Here is a 15145-nt window from a genome sequence, read left to right on the forward strand (position 1 = left end):
TGAAAAATCAGAAGTTATAAGCCACTCTCAGTGGCTCTGGTGAAGAGGGCCTGCTGGTTCCTTCCTATCAGGCAACAGCAGTCTGCCTAGAAAGGCAGGGAATTTCCCATATTCACTTGAAAACCTGTTCTCAGGTAGACCTTTTTCATCAGCATCCCTCTTTATTACGAACTTGGTCCTAACTTTGGGATCATTCAACAAATCATCAGCAACTATCAAGACTCGGAAACCTTCTACTCAGTTCTCTTAGCTCAGTGATAACAGCTCCTTCAGATTCTTACATTCAAGAGCTGGCTCCCACCCCACCCTCAGAAATATGCATATATATACACACACACAGAAGCATGCCTAAGATTACAGAGGAGTCACAGGCCTGTAAGGTCTGACTGAACTAGATCAAAATTCTCTTGAGGGGATCCTGCACTTCGTGCATGAACCTGAGTGAATCACCCTGAACTTAAGGTAATCACCCTTCCTCCAGAAGCCACTGAAACTCTCAGAGGCCAGGAATTTAAGAGACTATTGTCACTCCATTTTGAATTGTGCTTAATTCCTCTCCTTGGAGGGGATTCAAGCAGAGTCCTGCAATTAAGCACAGTAAACAGGCCCGGAACATCGGCACAGCAATACAGGCTGTTTGGGTTTGGGAAGGCAGCCCTTCCCGCGGAGCCTGGCTCCGGGCCAGCAGGGTGACGGCTGAGTGACAGGGCTACGTGCGCTGCGTGAGGGTGGCAGCCAGCCCACACCCGAGCACATAACCGGCACGGGAGCGCCCTCCCCCATCCCCACCCGAGTCACCAGAGAAATGTTCTCAGTAAAGGCTTCCTTGCAATTATGAAATCCCCGAAAGTCAGCCAGGCCCTGGGTTAAGGCCATTTAACCCTCTCCATTCTGAGACCTTTCCCCAAAATCCTAACAACTGTTATTTCCTGAAGACCCATGTAGCCAAGGAGCACTTGAGTGTGGCAATTTACATACATTCTCTCATTTAATCTACAGGTTAAGGGGAAGGTGAACTAGTGGCCATCTGTCCTGAGTCACCGTGCCCACAAGTTTTCAGTAGAAGTTGTTAACCCTGGAAGCTATCATAGTGATCTAGAAGTTATCCCAGTCCTACAGAAAAACAAATTCATGAGTAATCCTTAAGGCAGTATGGGTGTAGGAACTCCCCCATTTAACTTCCTTTGATGTGAGAAACAGACTTATCAGTAAATAAAACTTTACATGTGGCTTTCTAAAGACTTTGAGCTGAAGAGGAAAAAAAAAAAAAGAATGTTTATGACCACAGGATTGTCAGAGAATTAAGTATGGTTGGCTTTAACTTTTCATCTGGAATGAATCCTAAAACACTTGAGGGAATCCATGATAACTTAAATACAGTTGGTAAAACAAGATTTTATTGAGTAATATACAAAAATATATAGTTACCAATCAAAACATGTCAAGAAAAATGCCTTGAAGCAATGTTCTTAAGAAAAACAGGAAACACTTTATTTGCAATTCCCAGTGAATTTGAAGAGACTTGGGACAGTGTAACTATGTTGGAAAAAGTAAAGTTAAAGAACTTTCTAGGAAACCAGATCTTATATTCACATTTGAATTTCAGCACTTGGAAATAGATCTGCTGAATGAAAGGAATGGCACTCAGCAAGTCAGAACCAGAATTCATGTAACTCAGGAGGCACATTTATTTACTGAGCAAACATTTGTACGTGCCTGACACTGTTCTATGTGCTTCACAAATACTACCTCATTCGCTATTCATAATAACTCCATAAGGTGGGGACCATTATCACCTCCGTTTTACAGATCAGGAACTGAGGCACAAGGAGTTAAAGTAACCGGCTTTTCGGAACCCAGTTAGAGAATGACGTCATGCTTTACCAGCGCAGCTTATCTAATGTCTGATATTAATCAATTCACCTCCTTTTTGAGAGAACTAAGATCCTCAGTTCTTCTTGAGGTGTCTACTTACTCTCACCCTTGCCTGTCACCCTTTGCCTAATGATAGAAAATCATAAAATGCGAAAAAAAGAAAAAGGAGTGTGCTCAGTGTTGAGTCTGTGAACTAAAAGCTCCAGGGCAGAGGTGAGAAAGCCGGGGCTGGGGATTTTGGGGTGGGGGCGCTGTATTTCAACAAAAGCAAAGAGCAAAGGAAACACTCAATCCTGCAGCAAAACAGTAGTGGTCTTTGATGGATTATTCACACTGCAGAGCTCAATCCCGCTCTAAACTGTGGCCCCATATCTGCTTGGGATGCAGGTGGTCAATCATCAGTCTCATCCCCAGGTCCCACCCCAAGGTCTGCGGGAGGAAGTCAGCCTCTCCAGGATCTTGCTTTTTTTTTTTTAGCTCAGGTCAACACCAGCTAAAGTCTTCAGACTATTTCAAAGTCAGAAGGTAAATGACCAATCAAGAAAAAACTTTAAAGGAAATACAAAGTGTATTTCCCTTGGGAAGACAAAGGGCAACGCTTAGTCAATTCCCAGGAATCCAAGGGATGAGACAAAATTTCCTTCCTGGGGTGTAAAGCTTATTCAGGAGAGGCTTGACTACCACTACACAATTAATTAGAATTCACCAAGTACAGAACTTTTTAATATCATATTAATTAGAACACACTGGATATAGACCCACTGTGGCTTTCAACAGGGGTGAGATCCAGAGGACCACTCAGATGGGTGGAAAATAAAAGGCTCTTCTGAGAGAAATGTATAAAGTACCCTGGTGAGCAGCAAGGGGACTAGAAATAAAGGAATGCCTGACTCTGAGTCTAGGGGGCAGTGATGGTTAATTTAATTGTCCCCAAGTCCATTCACATGCTGTAGTCTATGGGGTCGCCAAGAGTCAGACACGACTTAGCAGCTGAACAACAGCAGCAATGTCCCTTCAAGATGGGGCTTCAAAAAGAAGCTCCATTTCACAAATGTGGAAACTGAGAGAGGCAAAAAGCAACTTGTGGGACATTATAGAACCAAACATGGTCTTTCCACCACTAAACCGTGCTTCAGAAATATCAGGAAAAGGCTGATCACTGAAAACATGTGCAATTATTTCCAGAGTGACCATGAGTGAAATTGTCTTCCTTCAATTCCAAGATAACACAACAAAGGATTCTCAGAGGATACTCGTGACTTACCAAATATGGGCTCACACTGCATTACTGAGAACTCAAAGTCCTGCGTGCAAAAAAGGCAAGTGCCAGCTACTCTCAGATTTCTAATGAGTCAGACCTTTGATTCTGATCAAGTTGGATCCCTTTTCAGGTTTCCCCTCCCTTAGAATCCCACACCTCAGCCATCTTACCCAGAGGGTCAGACGGTCAGACCTTAGGCTTCTGTTTGGTGTTCAGTTTGCGCATAATAGATGCTCCATACAGAGAGAATCATCTGCTCTTCTCCAGTTTGTTCCCAAATTATTACAGTTCTTTCTTGTTCTCCTTCATGCCTTCAGCTCACACTTCTTGCTGGGCTGCAGAATACAGATAGGGGAGCAGTACTGTGCACATACTGATATTAACGAAGACTGCTCCCCTTCATTCAACATAACAGGAGAGACTTGGCTCCAAATTCCACTCCAATCCTAGTTTTGAAAACTTAACTTTATTGGAACAAATAACAGATAAATCATGGAGGGATGTGTGTGTGTGTGTGTGTGTGTGTGTACTTAACATGTTAAAGTGCTCTTCTCAAAAATTTCCCAAATGAACCAAAAACACTTGTACATTTTAGTTTTCACTGTGAATAAGTTCAGATTGAATCAACTGATGGAACTGATTTTCTCACCGATGGAGAAACTACAGAAAAATAGAATAACATCCCCATTTAGCCTCCTCATATTTTTTCACTCAGTGGTTCTCCAGCTTCAGCCTGTAAGAGAAATGCCTGGAGGATTGTGAGTTTCTGGTTCACTAGGTTTGGGGAGAAGCTCAAGACTATGCATTTCCAATAGGTTTCTGGGAAACTGCTGCTGCTGCTGCTGCTCCAACCACCACACTTTGAGAAATCATGGCTATTTTGTGACAAACCAAAAGTTTCTGTGCAATGCCTCAGCCTAAATGATAAAAAGTCAAGGGGAATTAGAATTAGTCATCTGCACTAGTTAACTCACAAGCTGGAATCAAGATTGTTGGGAGAAATATGAACAACCTCAGATATGCTGATGACACCACTCTAAGGGCAGAAAGTGAAGAGGAACTAAAGAGGCTCTTGATGAAGGTAAAAGAGGAGAGTGGAAAAGCTGGCTTAAAACTTAACATTCAAAAAACTAAGATTATGGTATCCAGTCCCATCACTTCACGGCAAATAGATGGGGGAAAAGTAGAAATAGTGTCAGATTTCATTTTCTTGGGCTCCAAAATCACCGTGGACAGTGATTAAAAGACGCTTGCTCCTTGGAAGAAAAGCTATACCAAATCTAGACACTGTATTTAAAAAGCAGAGACATCACTTTACCAAGAAAGGTCTATATAGTCAAAGCTATGGTTTTTCCAGTAGTCATGTATGGATGTGAGAGTTGGACCATAAAGAAGATTGAGCACCAAAGAATTGATGCTTTCGAACTGTGGTGTTGGAGAAGACTCTTGAGAGTCCCTTGGACTGAAAGGAGATCAAACTAGTCAATCCTAAAGGACATCAGCCCTGAATATTCATTGGAAGGACTGATGCTGAAGCTGAAGCTCCATTACTTTGGCCACCTGATGTGAAGAGCTGACTCATTGGAAAAGACCCTGATGCTGGGAGAGGAGAAGGGAGTGACAGAGAATGAGATGGTCGGATGGCTTCATTGACTCAGTGGACATGAGTGTGAGCAAACTCAGGGAGATAGTAAAGGACAGGGAAGCCAGGCGTGCTGCAGTTCATGGGGTTGCAAAGAGTGGGACACGACTTAGCTGAACAATAAACAACAATCAGTTAACTCAGAGAACAGGAGGTGATGGGTAGAGCAGGAAGTCAGAGGAATTTCTACAGGGCAGCTTCTGGCACAGGCTTTGCAGCATGATTCTTGAAATTAGCAGGAAACATTCCGACTGCAACTCTGTAGCATTGCTGAGGACTACTGTCACGTCAGCACTGAGGTATGACTGCTGATAGAGTCAGATCTCTTTTCCAGAAATGTAATCAGAGGCACTGAAAATACTTATCTGCTCTCTCAAATGAAATCTTAGTCTCAGTTTTCATTTAATTCCTTATCATCTGGATGTAGATATTTATTATTGTACCCGTGTTATAGATGAGGAAAGTGAGGCTCAGAGAACTGAACACAGTGAGACAAAATAAAATATAAAATGTCCATCCCAGTGCTTAGTAAGGTGCTGACTAAAGTTCAAATATAAACATAAAAATTGACTTCCTTCCTAGAGAAGTGGAAATTGAGGTCCTGAGATGCTACTTGTAAGGGACCGAGTGAGGACCAGAAACTGGGGTCCTCGTCTCGTGGTCCCAGGCTTCTCTGAGTCTGACCACTAAGTACAAGCTGCCAGAATCTGAGGGCAACTTGGTACTTTCTAGGGCAAAGCATAGACTTTCAAAACTGAGAAAAAAAACTTACAAAGCCAAAGTCTCTCCTATCAGCTGGTCCCTCACAGCCTGTTAATGTAATAAAATAGTTAAACCCTTTAGTATCAAATTAGGGGCCAAGTTGAAAATCTTTCTTTTTGGCCTAACAAAATATTTATAACTTTTCTTTTTGATACTCTGACATCCTTAAAATCGAAATTCCTTTTAAAGATGAAATTAAGTCAACAGTAGAGGACTGTGGGGAGGCACTAAAAGCATATATCAAGCTTAAAAGTCTCTGCCGTCAAAGAATTTATAAGTAAATGAGGGGCAGGGTAAGCAGCCAAAGAAATAAGCCTACTGGGGCGGCCCAGGTTGAGCCACCCACAGAGTTCTAGGGAGCAGGAGGGAACTTCATGGAAAGGCACTAAGATGGATTTTGAGGACAAGACAATGGGGACGCCTGGTTTGCCTGGCAAATCAGATTCTAGCACTTCAGGGATCTGGAGGGAAGGAAGGCTGTCAGTGGGAGATTAAATGTAGAAAGGTCAGATGGGGTCAGAAGCGGAGAAACTTAAATAGCACGCTAAGTTCACAGCATAAAGGGTAGACAATGGGGAGAAAGCACTCTTGGGTTTTTTGATTTTTTTTTTGTTGAGCATGGAGACTGCATGATTAGCGTTTAGTTGTACATTACTTAACACTCTAGCAAAACACTTTAAAATGGATCACAAGGAGGACAAGAACCAAAGGCAGGTGATTTCGTATCTTTAAAAGACTTCCCTCCTCAAGGATTTCTACAATACTACACAAGACAAAATTTAGTTTTTTGTTTTTTTTTTTTTTAAAGACAAAACTTAAGTATCCACCGTGAGCCTTCAAAAGCTAAAACAGCACAAAATAGCCAGATTTTAACCAAGACTACTACATGTTCCTTACTGAACCTTCAATGTTTAAAACAGTTTTATCTACTCCAAAACAATCAAATTAACCAGCAAAACAATATCAATAGGAAAGTCATCCAAAAAAAAAAAAAGAAAGACTGCCAACTTTGTATTGGGTATTGAGATTTCTGAGTAATAGTCCCTCAGGTTTGACTAGACAGATGAGTAGAACTGGGAGGGGACATGGAGGGAACGTGGAGGGAGGGGCAAGGTAAGAATGTTCTCTGTGTCTTGAGAACACAAGCAAGCTCCCCGAAAATGTCCAGACTGTTTCAAACAGTACAGTGTATCTTTACTATTTCCAAGCAATGCTCAAAAAGAAGAGTATTATCTTGAATACTTCAAAACAATTTCAATTTGCCCTAAAAAAACTAAAAATAAATGTCACTGACACCTGGAATCAAATTTTTCAATTTGTCTTCTTCCCACTGGCAAATAATCAAGACTGCTCTCATATTCCTTGAATCTTTGTATCTGGGGATTATTTCTATATGGTAATAGCATTTGAGTTTCATTTTGGAAACAAAAATAAGAGTTGAAATGAGATAGGTACATTTACTCCAGAATTTGAGAAACTGTGATCATTGCATCCTCTAAAGAATGAAAAATTGATTTGACTAAAAATAAAACTACCGTATGAGTCCCTTGGACTGCAAGGAGATCCAACCAGTCCATTCTAAAGGAGATCAGTCCCTGGGTGTTCTTTGGAAGGAATGATGCTAAAGCTGAAACTCCAGTACTTTGGCCACCTCATGCGAAGAGTTGACTCATTGGAAAAGACTCTGATGCTGGGAGGGATTGGGGGCAGGAGGAGAAGGGGACGGCAGAGGATGAGATGGCTGGATGGCATCACCGACTCGATGGACGTGAGTTTGGGTGAACTCCGGGAGCTGGTGATGGACAGGGAGGCCTGGCGTGCTGCAGTTCATGGGGTCGCAAAGAGTCGGACACGACTGAGCGACTGAACTGAACTGAACTGATGACCCAGCAATTCCCATCCTGGGTATATGTCCAAAGAAAATGAAAACGCTAATTTAAAAAGATACATTAACCCCAATGTGTATAGCAGCATTATTTACAACAGCCAAAATATGGAAGCAACCCAAGTGTCTATGGACAAATGGATAAAGAAGATGCGGTACGTATATACAACGGAATACCACTCAGCAATAAAACAGAATGAAATTCTGCCACTTGCAGCAACATGGATGGACTTGGAGGGCATTGTGCTAAGTGAGATAAATCAGATGGAAAAAGACAAACACTGTATGATATCGCTTGTATGTGGGATCTGAAAAGTACAACAAATGAAGAAATATAACAAAAAAGAAGTAGATTTATGAGCCCAAACTGCTCGTGAGACCAAAACTCACTAGTGGTCACTAGTGAGGAGGAGGGGGAGACAACATCCAGGTGAGAGAGTGGGAGCTACAAGCTACTGGGTGTAAGACAGGCTCAAGGATGTATTGTACAACAAAGGGAATGTAGCCAATATTTTGTAGTAACTGTAAATGGAAAGTAACCTTTAAAAATCTTATAAAGATAAAAAGTTAAAATTAAATTGGTTTGACTTAAGGAGGTATTAACATTGTTCTGAACCTGGAGGACACTCAGTAAGTAGGAACAAAATGAATCCAGAACAAGATCTGAAAGCTTGCAATCAACAACTGCAAACTCATGTATCTGTAAGGCTGGAGTTGGGTGGGGCAGGGGGTAAAAAAATATGACACTCCATCACTACCAGTTCACCAAAAACAAGAATAGGAACTTGCTCACAAATCAATATCAAAAGATGATACAAATTGAGGTAAGAGCCACATTGGTTTAAGATCAAAATAATCAAGGGAAAGAAGGTACAAATTCTATGTATAATGAACCAAGCTAACTAATCTTGCTTGGCAAACAGACACATAGCTCTGAATCTGAGCCAAAATAACGGCTCCTGGCAATCTACCAAAGTTGAATTCGTTAGTCTGGCATCATAAAATGATTTGTCTGTCGAATTTACAATTCTAGTGTCTTTGGATTCAGCTACCCACTGGGCACCCCCGGCAGTTGTCCAGCAGAATACATCTGAACTATCATTACTGTCAGAACATGCACATTTGACAAACACTAGAGAAAAATGACACTTGTTTCTTAGAGCAATATTAGTTAACAGCCACAGAGTACAATGGCACCCCACTCCAGTACTCCTGCCTGGAAAATCCCATGGATGGAGGAGCCTGGAAGGCTGCAGTCCATGGGATCGTGAAGAGTCGGACATGACTGAGTGACTTCACTTTCACTTTTCATTTTCATGCATTGGAGAAGGAAATGACAACCCACTCCAGTGTTCTTGCCTGGAGAATCCCAGGGACGGGGGAGCCTGGTGGGCTGTCGTCTATGGGGTTGCACAGAGTCGGACACGACTGAAGCGACTTAGCAGCAGCAGCACAACGTACTGCTATAAAGGAATTATCAAGTCTAGACCTATAATTAATGAAGAATTAATAACCTTCTGTGTTGTGCTAACCTGCAAGCTGCTCCTTGGTGTTCAATAGACACAGGTCAAACTGTCATTTAATTTATTGGAGGCCACAAAGGTGAGTCAAAAGCAGAGGTCTTGCCAAACTGAGCAAACATGGGCCACAGGTGAGGTGTTCTCTGACCTTTAACCTCCAATGCCAGGATGCTGGGGTGCTTGGAGATGCTTCTCCAATGTGCTCTGCTCCTTATGGGTTAAACTCCATCCCCAGTTTTAAGGTCATCAGAGAAGTCTCCCAGACATGGAGCATTTTCAGGATAGAGTTGTAATAATATGCATCTGAATAATATCTGAAATTCTTCTAGCCAGAGTCTAGAATCAGGAAGGAAGTTAAGTCACTCAGTCGTGTCCGACTCTTTGTGACCCCATGGACTGTAGTCTGTCAGCTTCCTCTGTCCATGGGATTTTGCAGGCAAGAATCCTGGAGTGGGTTGCCATTTCCTTCACCAAGGGATGTTCCTGACCTAAGGATTGAACCTGGGTCTCCCGCACTACAGGCAGATTCTTTACCGTCTGAGCTACCAGGGAAGCCCAGAATCAGGAAAGAATTTACAAATTTTGCTTGAGCTGAGTAAGGTCAGAAAGGGAAGTAGTTCATGACATCCAAAAGTTGAATGCACAGACAGGCTACGTAATTCCCACCTAACTGTTATTTGCTCAGTCATGTCCAACTCTTTGCAACCCCATGGACTGTAGCCCACCAGGCTCCTCTGTGCATGAAATTTCCCAGGCAAGAATACTGGAGTGGATTGCCATTTCCTCCTCCAGGGGATCTTCCCAGATCAGGAATAAAACCCGTATCTTCTGCATTGGCAGGTCGGTTCTTTACCACTGAGCCAGCTGGGCTCCTTCTGATACCTCCCTAGGTGCAAAAAACTTTATCATTAAAATCCTAATAGTTTTAGTCACTTCACGTTTAGTAAATAGAGAAACTGGAGAAAGGTCAAAGAAGAGAAACAAAAATGACCCATCAGTGTAAAAGTGGCCTGTTAAACCAGAAAAAGAGACAGCAAAGTTGGTAACAACTATTTTATGCCACTCCACTTTCAGCTTACTTCTTTAGGTGCTTTTATCATCCCTTTCCATCTCCTTTCTCCCATCCACATACAGATGGACTGCAGTGTAAGATATTTAATGATTTGTGAATGAATAAATTAAATTGATACCTCCTGATTTCCCGCTTCACTGCAAGCAAACAAGGCTGCAGTGGCCAGTGGCCCAAAATTGAACAATAGAAATGATAAAGGAAACATACACACACACCTTTTCTGTGTTCCTAAGTGTCATTCAATGAAATACACAAAGAACTCTATGAAAACTCACCCTGTGGAGAAACTTGCTTCACTAAGGTTGTATTCTGTAAATTATTTTCTTCCTCTAAGAGCTAAGTGACTTTCAAATAGAAAACCTTTTATAAGAATCCTCACATCCTTATAGAAAGATGTTCCCATGCTTTAAAATTTACTGCCTCCTTCCCCTGAAATACCTCATTGACAGATAAATTTTTAAGATTTTAGTTGCAGAGACACCAAGTATGATGTCTAGGCCCCAAACCCTGTACTCTAAGAACTGCACCTCTTACAGGCCCTGGTAACCTGTATTTGTTATGTATGATTCCACATGCCCCCCTCAACCATCCCCACCCAAGGCTGATGGATCCTCTGAGCCACAGTGAGCCCATAATACTTTCTCTCAGGAAATGAAAAAGGGTTCCTAGAATGTTAGTCAGGTCTCTGTTGAAATCAAACTGAGGCTGAAATGAGCATTCTAAGGCAGCCATCTTGAGCCAACTGCATAGGAAATCAGAGATGGCAAGAAATAGCGTGCAAGCAGAGAAGCAAATAGGAAGGCCGTAGAGTGCCAGAAACAAGAACTAATACACCTGCTTTCCGGTACTTTAAGGACTTTCTGGTTCACAGTTCATGGCTCCAGGCTTCTGTGAACCCCAACCGCATTTCCTGCACTTGGGTCCTGAGAGACATTCTATTCTTTGAAATTCATTATCCCAGGTTTGCTTAAGGCAGTTTGCAACCACGATGAGCTCCATCAAGTCATGAATATTCCTGACATCACAGAAGGAAGAGCCAAAACTGTCACTGCTCTAGCAGTGAAGGAACAAACCCACCATTTGTGATATATTTTTTGTTATCCACAACTTATGGTTGTTTCATCATTTCTCTGTACAGTTTCCAGGGGAGGACTGACCTGTTGATTCACGATACAAATCCCATAACCCCATCATCCAGAGCTACTCCAGATGGGGACCCTAACAACCAACTTTGTTAATAAATGCGTTTCCTGCAAATAACAGTCTCTTCTTCAAATGTACTTAACAGACCCACTTCAATATTTGGGGTTTGTTTTTTTTTTAAACTGGAGAATTGATCAAGTGTAAGCCAGAGGGTCCTACAACTCAAAAGTACAAGTGAGTGTAAGCTCTTTGTCTCCCTACCCCAGCAAAATTCCCCATGCTGAGGGAATGAAAGGAGGGAATGTAGACTCTTAGGAGCCTAAGAGTCAAAAGCAAACTCTAGGCTCAAACAGAACCGGGTCAGAATCCCAAATCTCCTCTTTTAACATTTATGAAGGCTCAGAATTCTGATAAGAATTTTATGTTCATTATCTTATTTCATGCTTCTTCACCAATCCCCCCACCCCTCAAACTGTAAGGTAGTATCTTTCACTTTGCACTTGGTGAAAACTGAAACTTACCTACGGCTACAAGGTTAGTCAAGGTTAAGTCCAAATCCCTAACCCCTGTGACCAACTGCATTCACTGCTGACTTCATCACCTTGGGCAGATGATTTAATCACTCAGTTTGCCAAAGATTATGGTTCTGAAGACTAAGTCAGACAGATAGTGTCTGAAGAGTGCTTAGCACAGTGCCAGATGGAACCAACTGCTCATTAAAAGGTAGCTATTATTATTAGAGTTATTAACTAGTGAGTCTACAGTGAGATACTTCAAACAGAAGGACTCTGGGTTCTATAAACTACAGGTCCTCTGGAAGACAGCCACTTCCAACATCTAGGCAGCTAAAGCAAGAGAAGCAAAGTAGAACCAATATTTATCTTGGATATGGTCAAAATTACCCAAAAGGGAGTAAGAGATAAGAAATCTTTTCATAGCCTGAGAGCAATGATAGTACTTGAAGTTAGGGGGCACCATACTGCTGTGTATCATGGAATCGTCTTCCCTGGAGAGTCTTCAGCACCCCTGGATTTTTTTCTAACAAAGCGGAGGTAGATAAATTTTGATCAGTAACAACTTTTGTCGCAGGGAGGGGAAGGAACCCTTTAATATTTCTTTCCATACGCTTCTACAATTTCAATTTTAGGACTAGTATATATTCCTATTCTATTCCCAATGCCTCTAGTAATTCTTTCATCGAGATAAAAAGCATTATTACACTGTTCAATGACCTTTCAAAGTTCAGGGGAAAAAGTGCTTAATCAGGATTGATTAAGCCTAACACAAATAAATTTCAAGTACCTAAAAAACAACTGGTCTAAAATACATAAATGTATCTATTGGCAATTGTTGAAAATGGATGATGGGAGCTCATTACACTAGCCTCTCTACACATATATGTTTGAAAATTTCTGTAAAAAAAGTTACAAATAAATGTTTAAAATAAATGTACAAATTCTTCCTTTAAAAAACTTAGTTTTTACTGAAAACCTGCTTTAAGGATGGAGCAGAAACTGGGTCTGTATCACTCCCTGGGAAGCAGTAGAGTAAGGCATTCAGTTGAGGGAAGAGAAGTAAATAAGGTTAAATTAAGGTAGAACTATTATAAATCATGTAAAAATGAAATGTGTTTCTATAATGCTTCAATAATGAACTTCAAGTAAGAGACTGAGGGGCCACAAGACATTACTAAGGAGACTTCTTTATACAAACCAACCAAACTTTTTTTTTTTTTAGTATAATAATGGTTTGCTCAAGCTTGGTCTACATTTGGTTCTAGCTGGCCAGGGAATATCCCAGTTTACAGGTGATTATCTAAAGAGCAGAAATAAAGAGCTTTGTGCCAAACAGCTAAAGGAAAGCTGAAAATCAAAGTATGGATAGAGGTCTCTTCATTGGCCAAAAGATGAATTTTCTCTTTACAATTCAGTCACCTTCTGAAAGGGTTAACTGAAGTTTTGTTATACCCAGATGATAATCCATAATTGAAGAATCATATGTAGAGATCTTTTTTTTTTTCCCCTTTACTCAGAGGTACACAATGCTTTTCATTCAATTTGTGGAGTTAAATTCTAGCTTAAAACCCTACAACTGTCTGTTAAGTCAAATCTACAATAAAAATAAAAACAAAAACAAAAAAATTAACTTTTAAATATGTTAGTGGCCTCTTTCTATCAATGAATTCTGATCTCTTGCTGAGCAAATTCCATTTCTATAATGCTGGGAGTGAATTTCATAACAACATTTGAAAGAAACTTTGAAAAACTGAAGAGAAGCCATCTGCTGTTTCAGGTTGAAGCCACAAGCACCTCTACAGCCCTGAGGCTAGCCAGACCCCTCCCCCATCCGAAAGGCCCAGTCATTTACAAAACAAGTGCAGAAACAGAACTAATCAAGACAAACGGTTCTCTAGCCCAGCACCAAAATGATGGGACAGGAGTAAAGAGACACTTCACCATAAATATTCTACAGAGACCGGCTAACTGAGCTTTCCCTCAATCAAATGTTAGGAAGCAGCATTTCCTTCTAAGATTTACTTTATTTGCATTCTATTAAAAATAGTGTTTTCAGATAGTCTAACCATGTCCTCCTGGCTGGAAAGGTAACTGCAATCTCTCCCCTGTTGTACTTGATCAATCCAACCCCTTCCTTTCTATGCACTTCCAGTCTCCACCATTTGTCCTTTATAAAAATTGTTCCTTTCAGCTTATGGGACAAATGAGACAACAATGGTGTGTTTTATTAATATTGCAGGAGCAATCTTAAATTGAAGAATACTACACGCAGTGTCACAGAGTGCTACATAGGTGAATGCTCACCTTCCTTCTCACACTAGTATTTTTGCCTCACTGTGTTAAAGTAAAACTTCTCTACAGCTGTAAGTGCCCCTTGACGGGGTCTACAATAAAAGGAGTATAAATCACTCAGAACTACCCTGGAAAACTGGCTGGATTATCATTTGTAGAGAACACTTGAGTAGCTGGACTATCCCAGCATAATGTACGTGCACCGACATTATGGTACTCCACGTTCCCATAGTTCTGCCAATCTACCTGTAAACGTTTCCAAGAAAAATTACCACCTAAGGAGTGACTGCTGGGATGTGAACAAAAACATGGTTTCTTTCCAGAGGTACTTGACCACCCTCTCCTGATCACTCAACTGGTTGTTCTGAGTGGATTTCCCCAGTAATTGACAGGAAAGGTAAGTGGTGGCTGGGGCTCAAAACCAGGAGAGAATTTTCACATCAATTGGATGATCAAACAATGTCCTGGATGCAACAAGCCAAGGGCAGCACTCAAAAGTGAGGATGAGCCTTACTCTTTTACAGATCAAATTCTCCTCACACCTGCCAGACTCCACAAACCAAATGCCACACTGTGAAATCACACTGTCTCTAGAATTCTCTAAAAGCGCTTTTGTTGTAATCCCCTCCGAACACAATGAAGGTCTGAAGGGCACTATTAAATAAGTGACTTGAAAGCAGACATTTAAGATCATGAGTTCCAGTGTGTCTCAAATCATGCATAACGTTTCTAATAACCTATGGAAACGTGAGGGGCGGAGGTAGGGGGCAGGCGGACTTCTTGCTTCTTGTTTAAAAACTAAAGTTCGATTGCAGCCCTGCCAAGGCGACACACAACGGACTCCGAACGTCCCCCGTCTCCGCGGGCTGCAACAGCGGCTGGGCGCCCGCGCGCGTCCTACCTTGGACCTTTCCTTGACGTAGTATTTGCCCAGCCGGCTCCCGCAGTACAAGACCAGCCTATCGATGAGGGACAGGAGGTAATTGATGGCCTCACAGCCTTCCTCGTTGCCCCCGATCCACGTGATCTGATCACCCCGCAGGTGCCGCTTGGAGACGCCGGCGCGGGGCCCGGCCAGCTGGCCGTCCCGCAGGGCCCCGTTGCAGTGCAGCTGCTTCACGCGCTCCAGGACGCAGTCGCCCACCACCTCGCCCAGGAAGTTATCCAGGTAGCAGAAG

At 41.9% G+C, this 15145-nt stretch overlaps 1 protein-coding gene across 1 annotated transcript in view; it reads right to left on the reverse strand.

The window, feature by feature from the left end:
- EGLN3 (egl-9 family hypoxia-inducible factor 3) overlaps positions 1 to 15145 on the reverse strand; it is a 28402-nt gene that overhangs the window by 12606 nt on the left and 651 nt on the right. The window contains exon 2 of the mRNA XM_010835348.1: positions 14869 to 15145. Coding sequence (XP_010833650.1) covers positions 14869 to 15145 — 277 coding nt within the window. The remainder of the gene's footprint in view (positions 1 to 14868) is intronic.

This window comes from Bison bison, unplaced genomic scaffold (assembly GCF_000754665.1).
Source record: "Bison bison bison isolate TAMUID 2011002044 unplaced genomic scaffold, Bison_UMD1.0 scf7180017864041, whole genome shotgun sequence".
NCBI classification, from domain to species: Eukaryota; Metazoa; Chordata; class Mammalia; order Artiodactyla; family Bovidae; genus Bison; species Bison bison.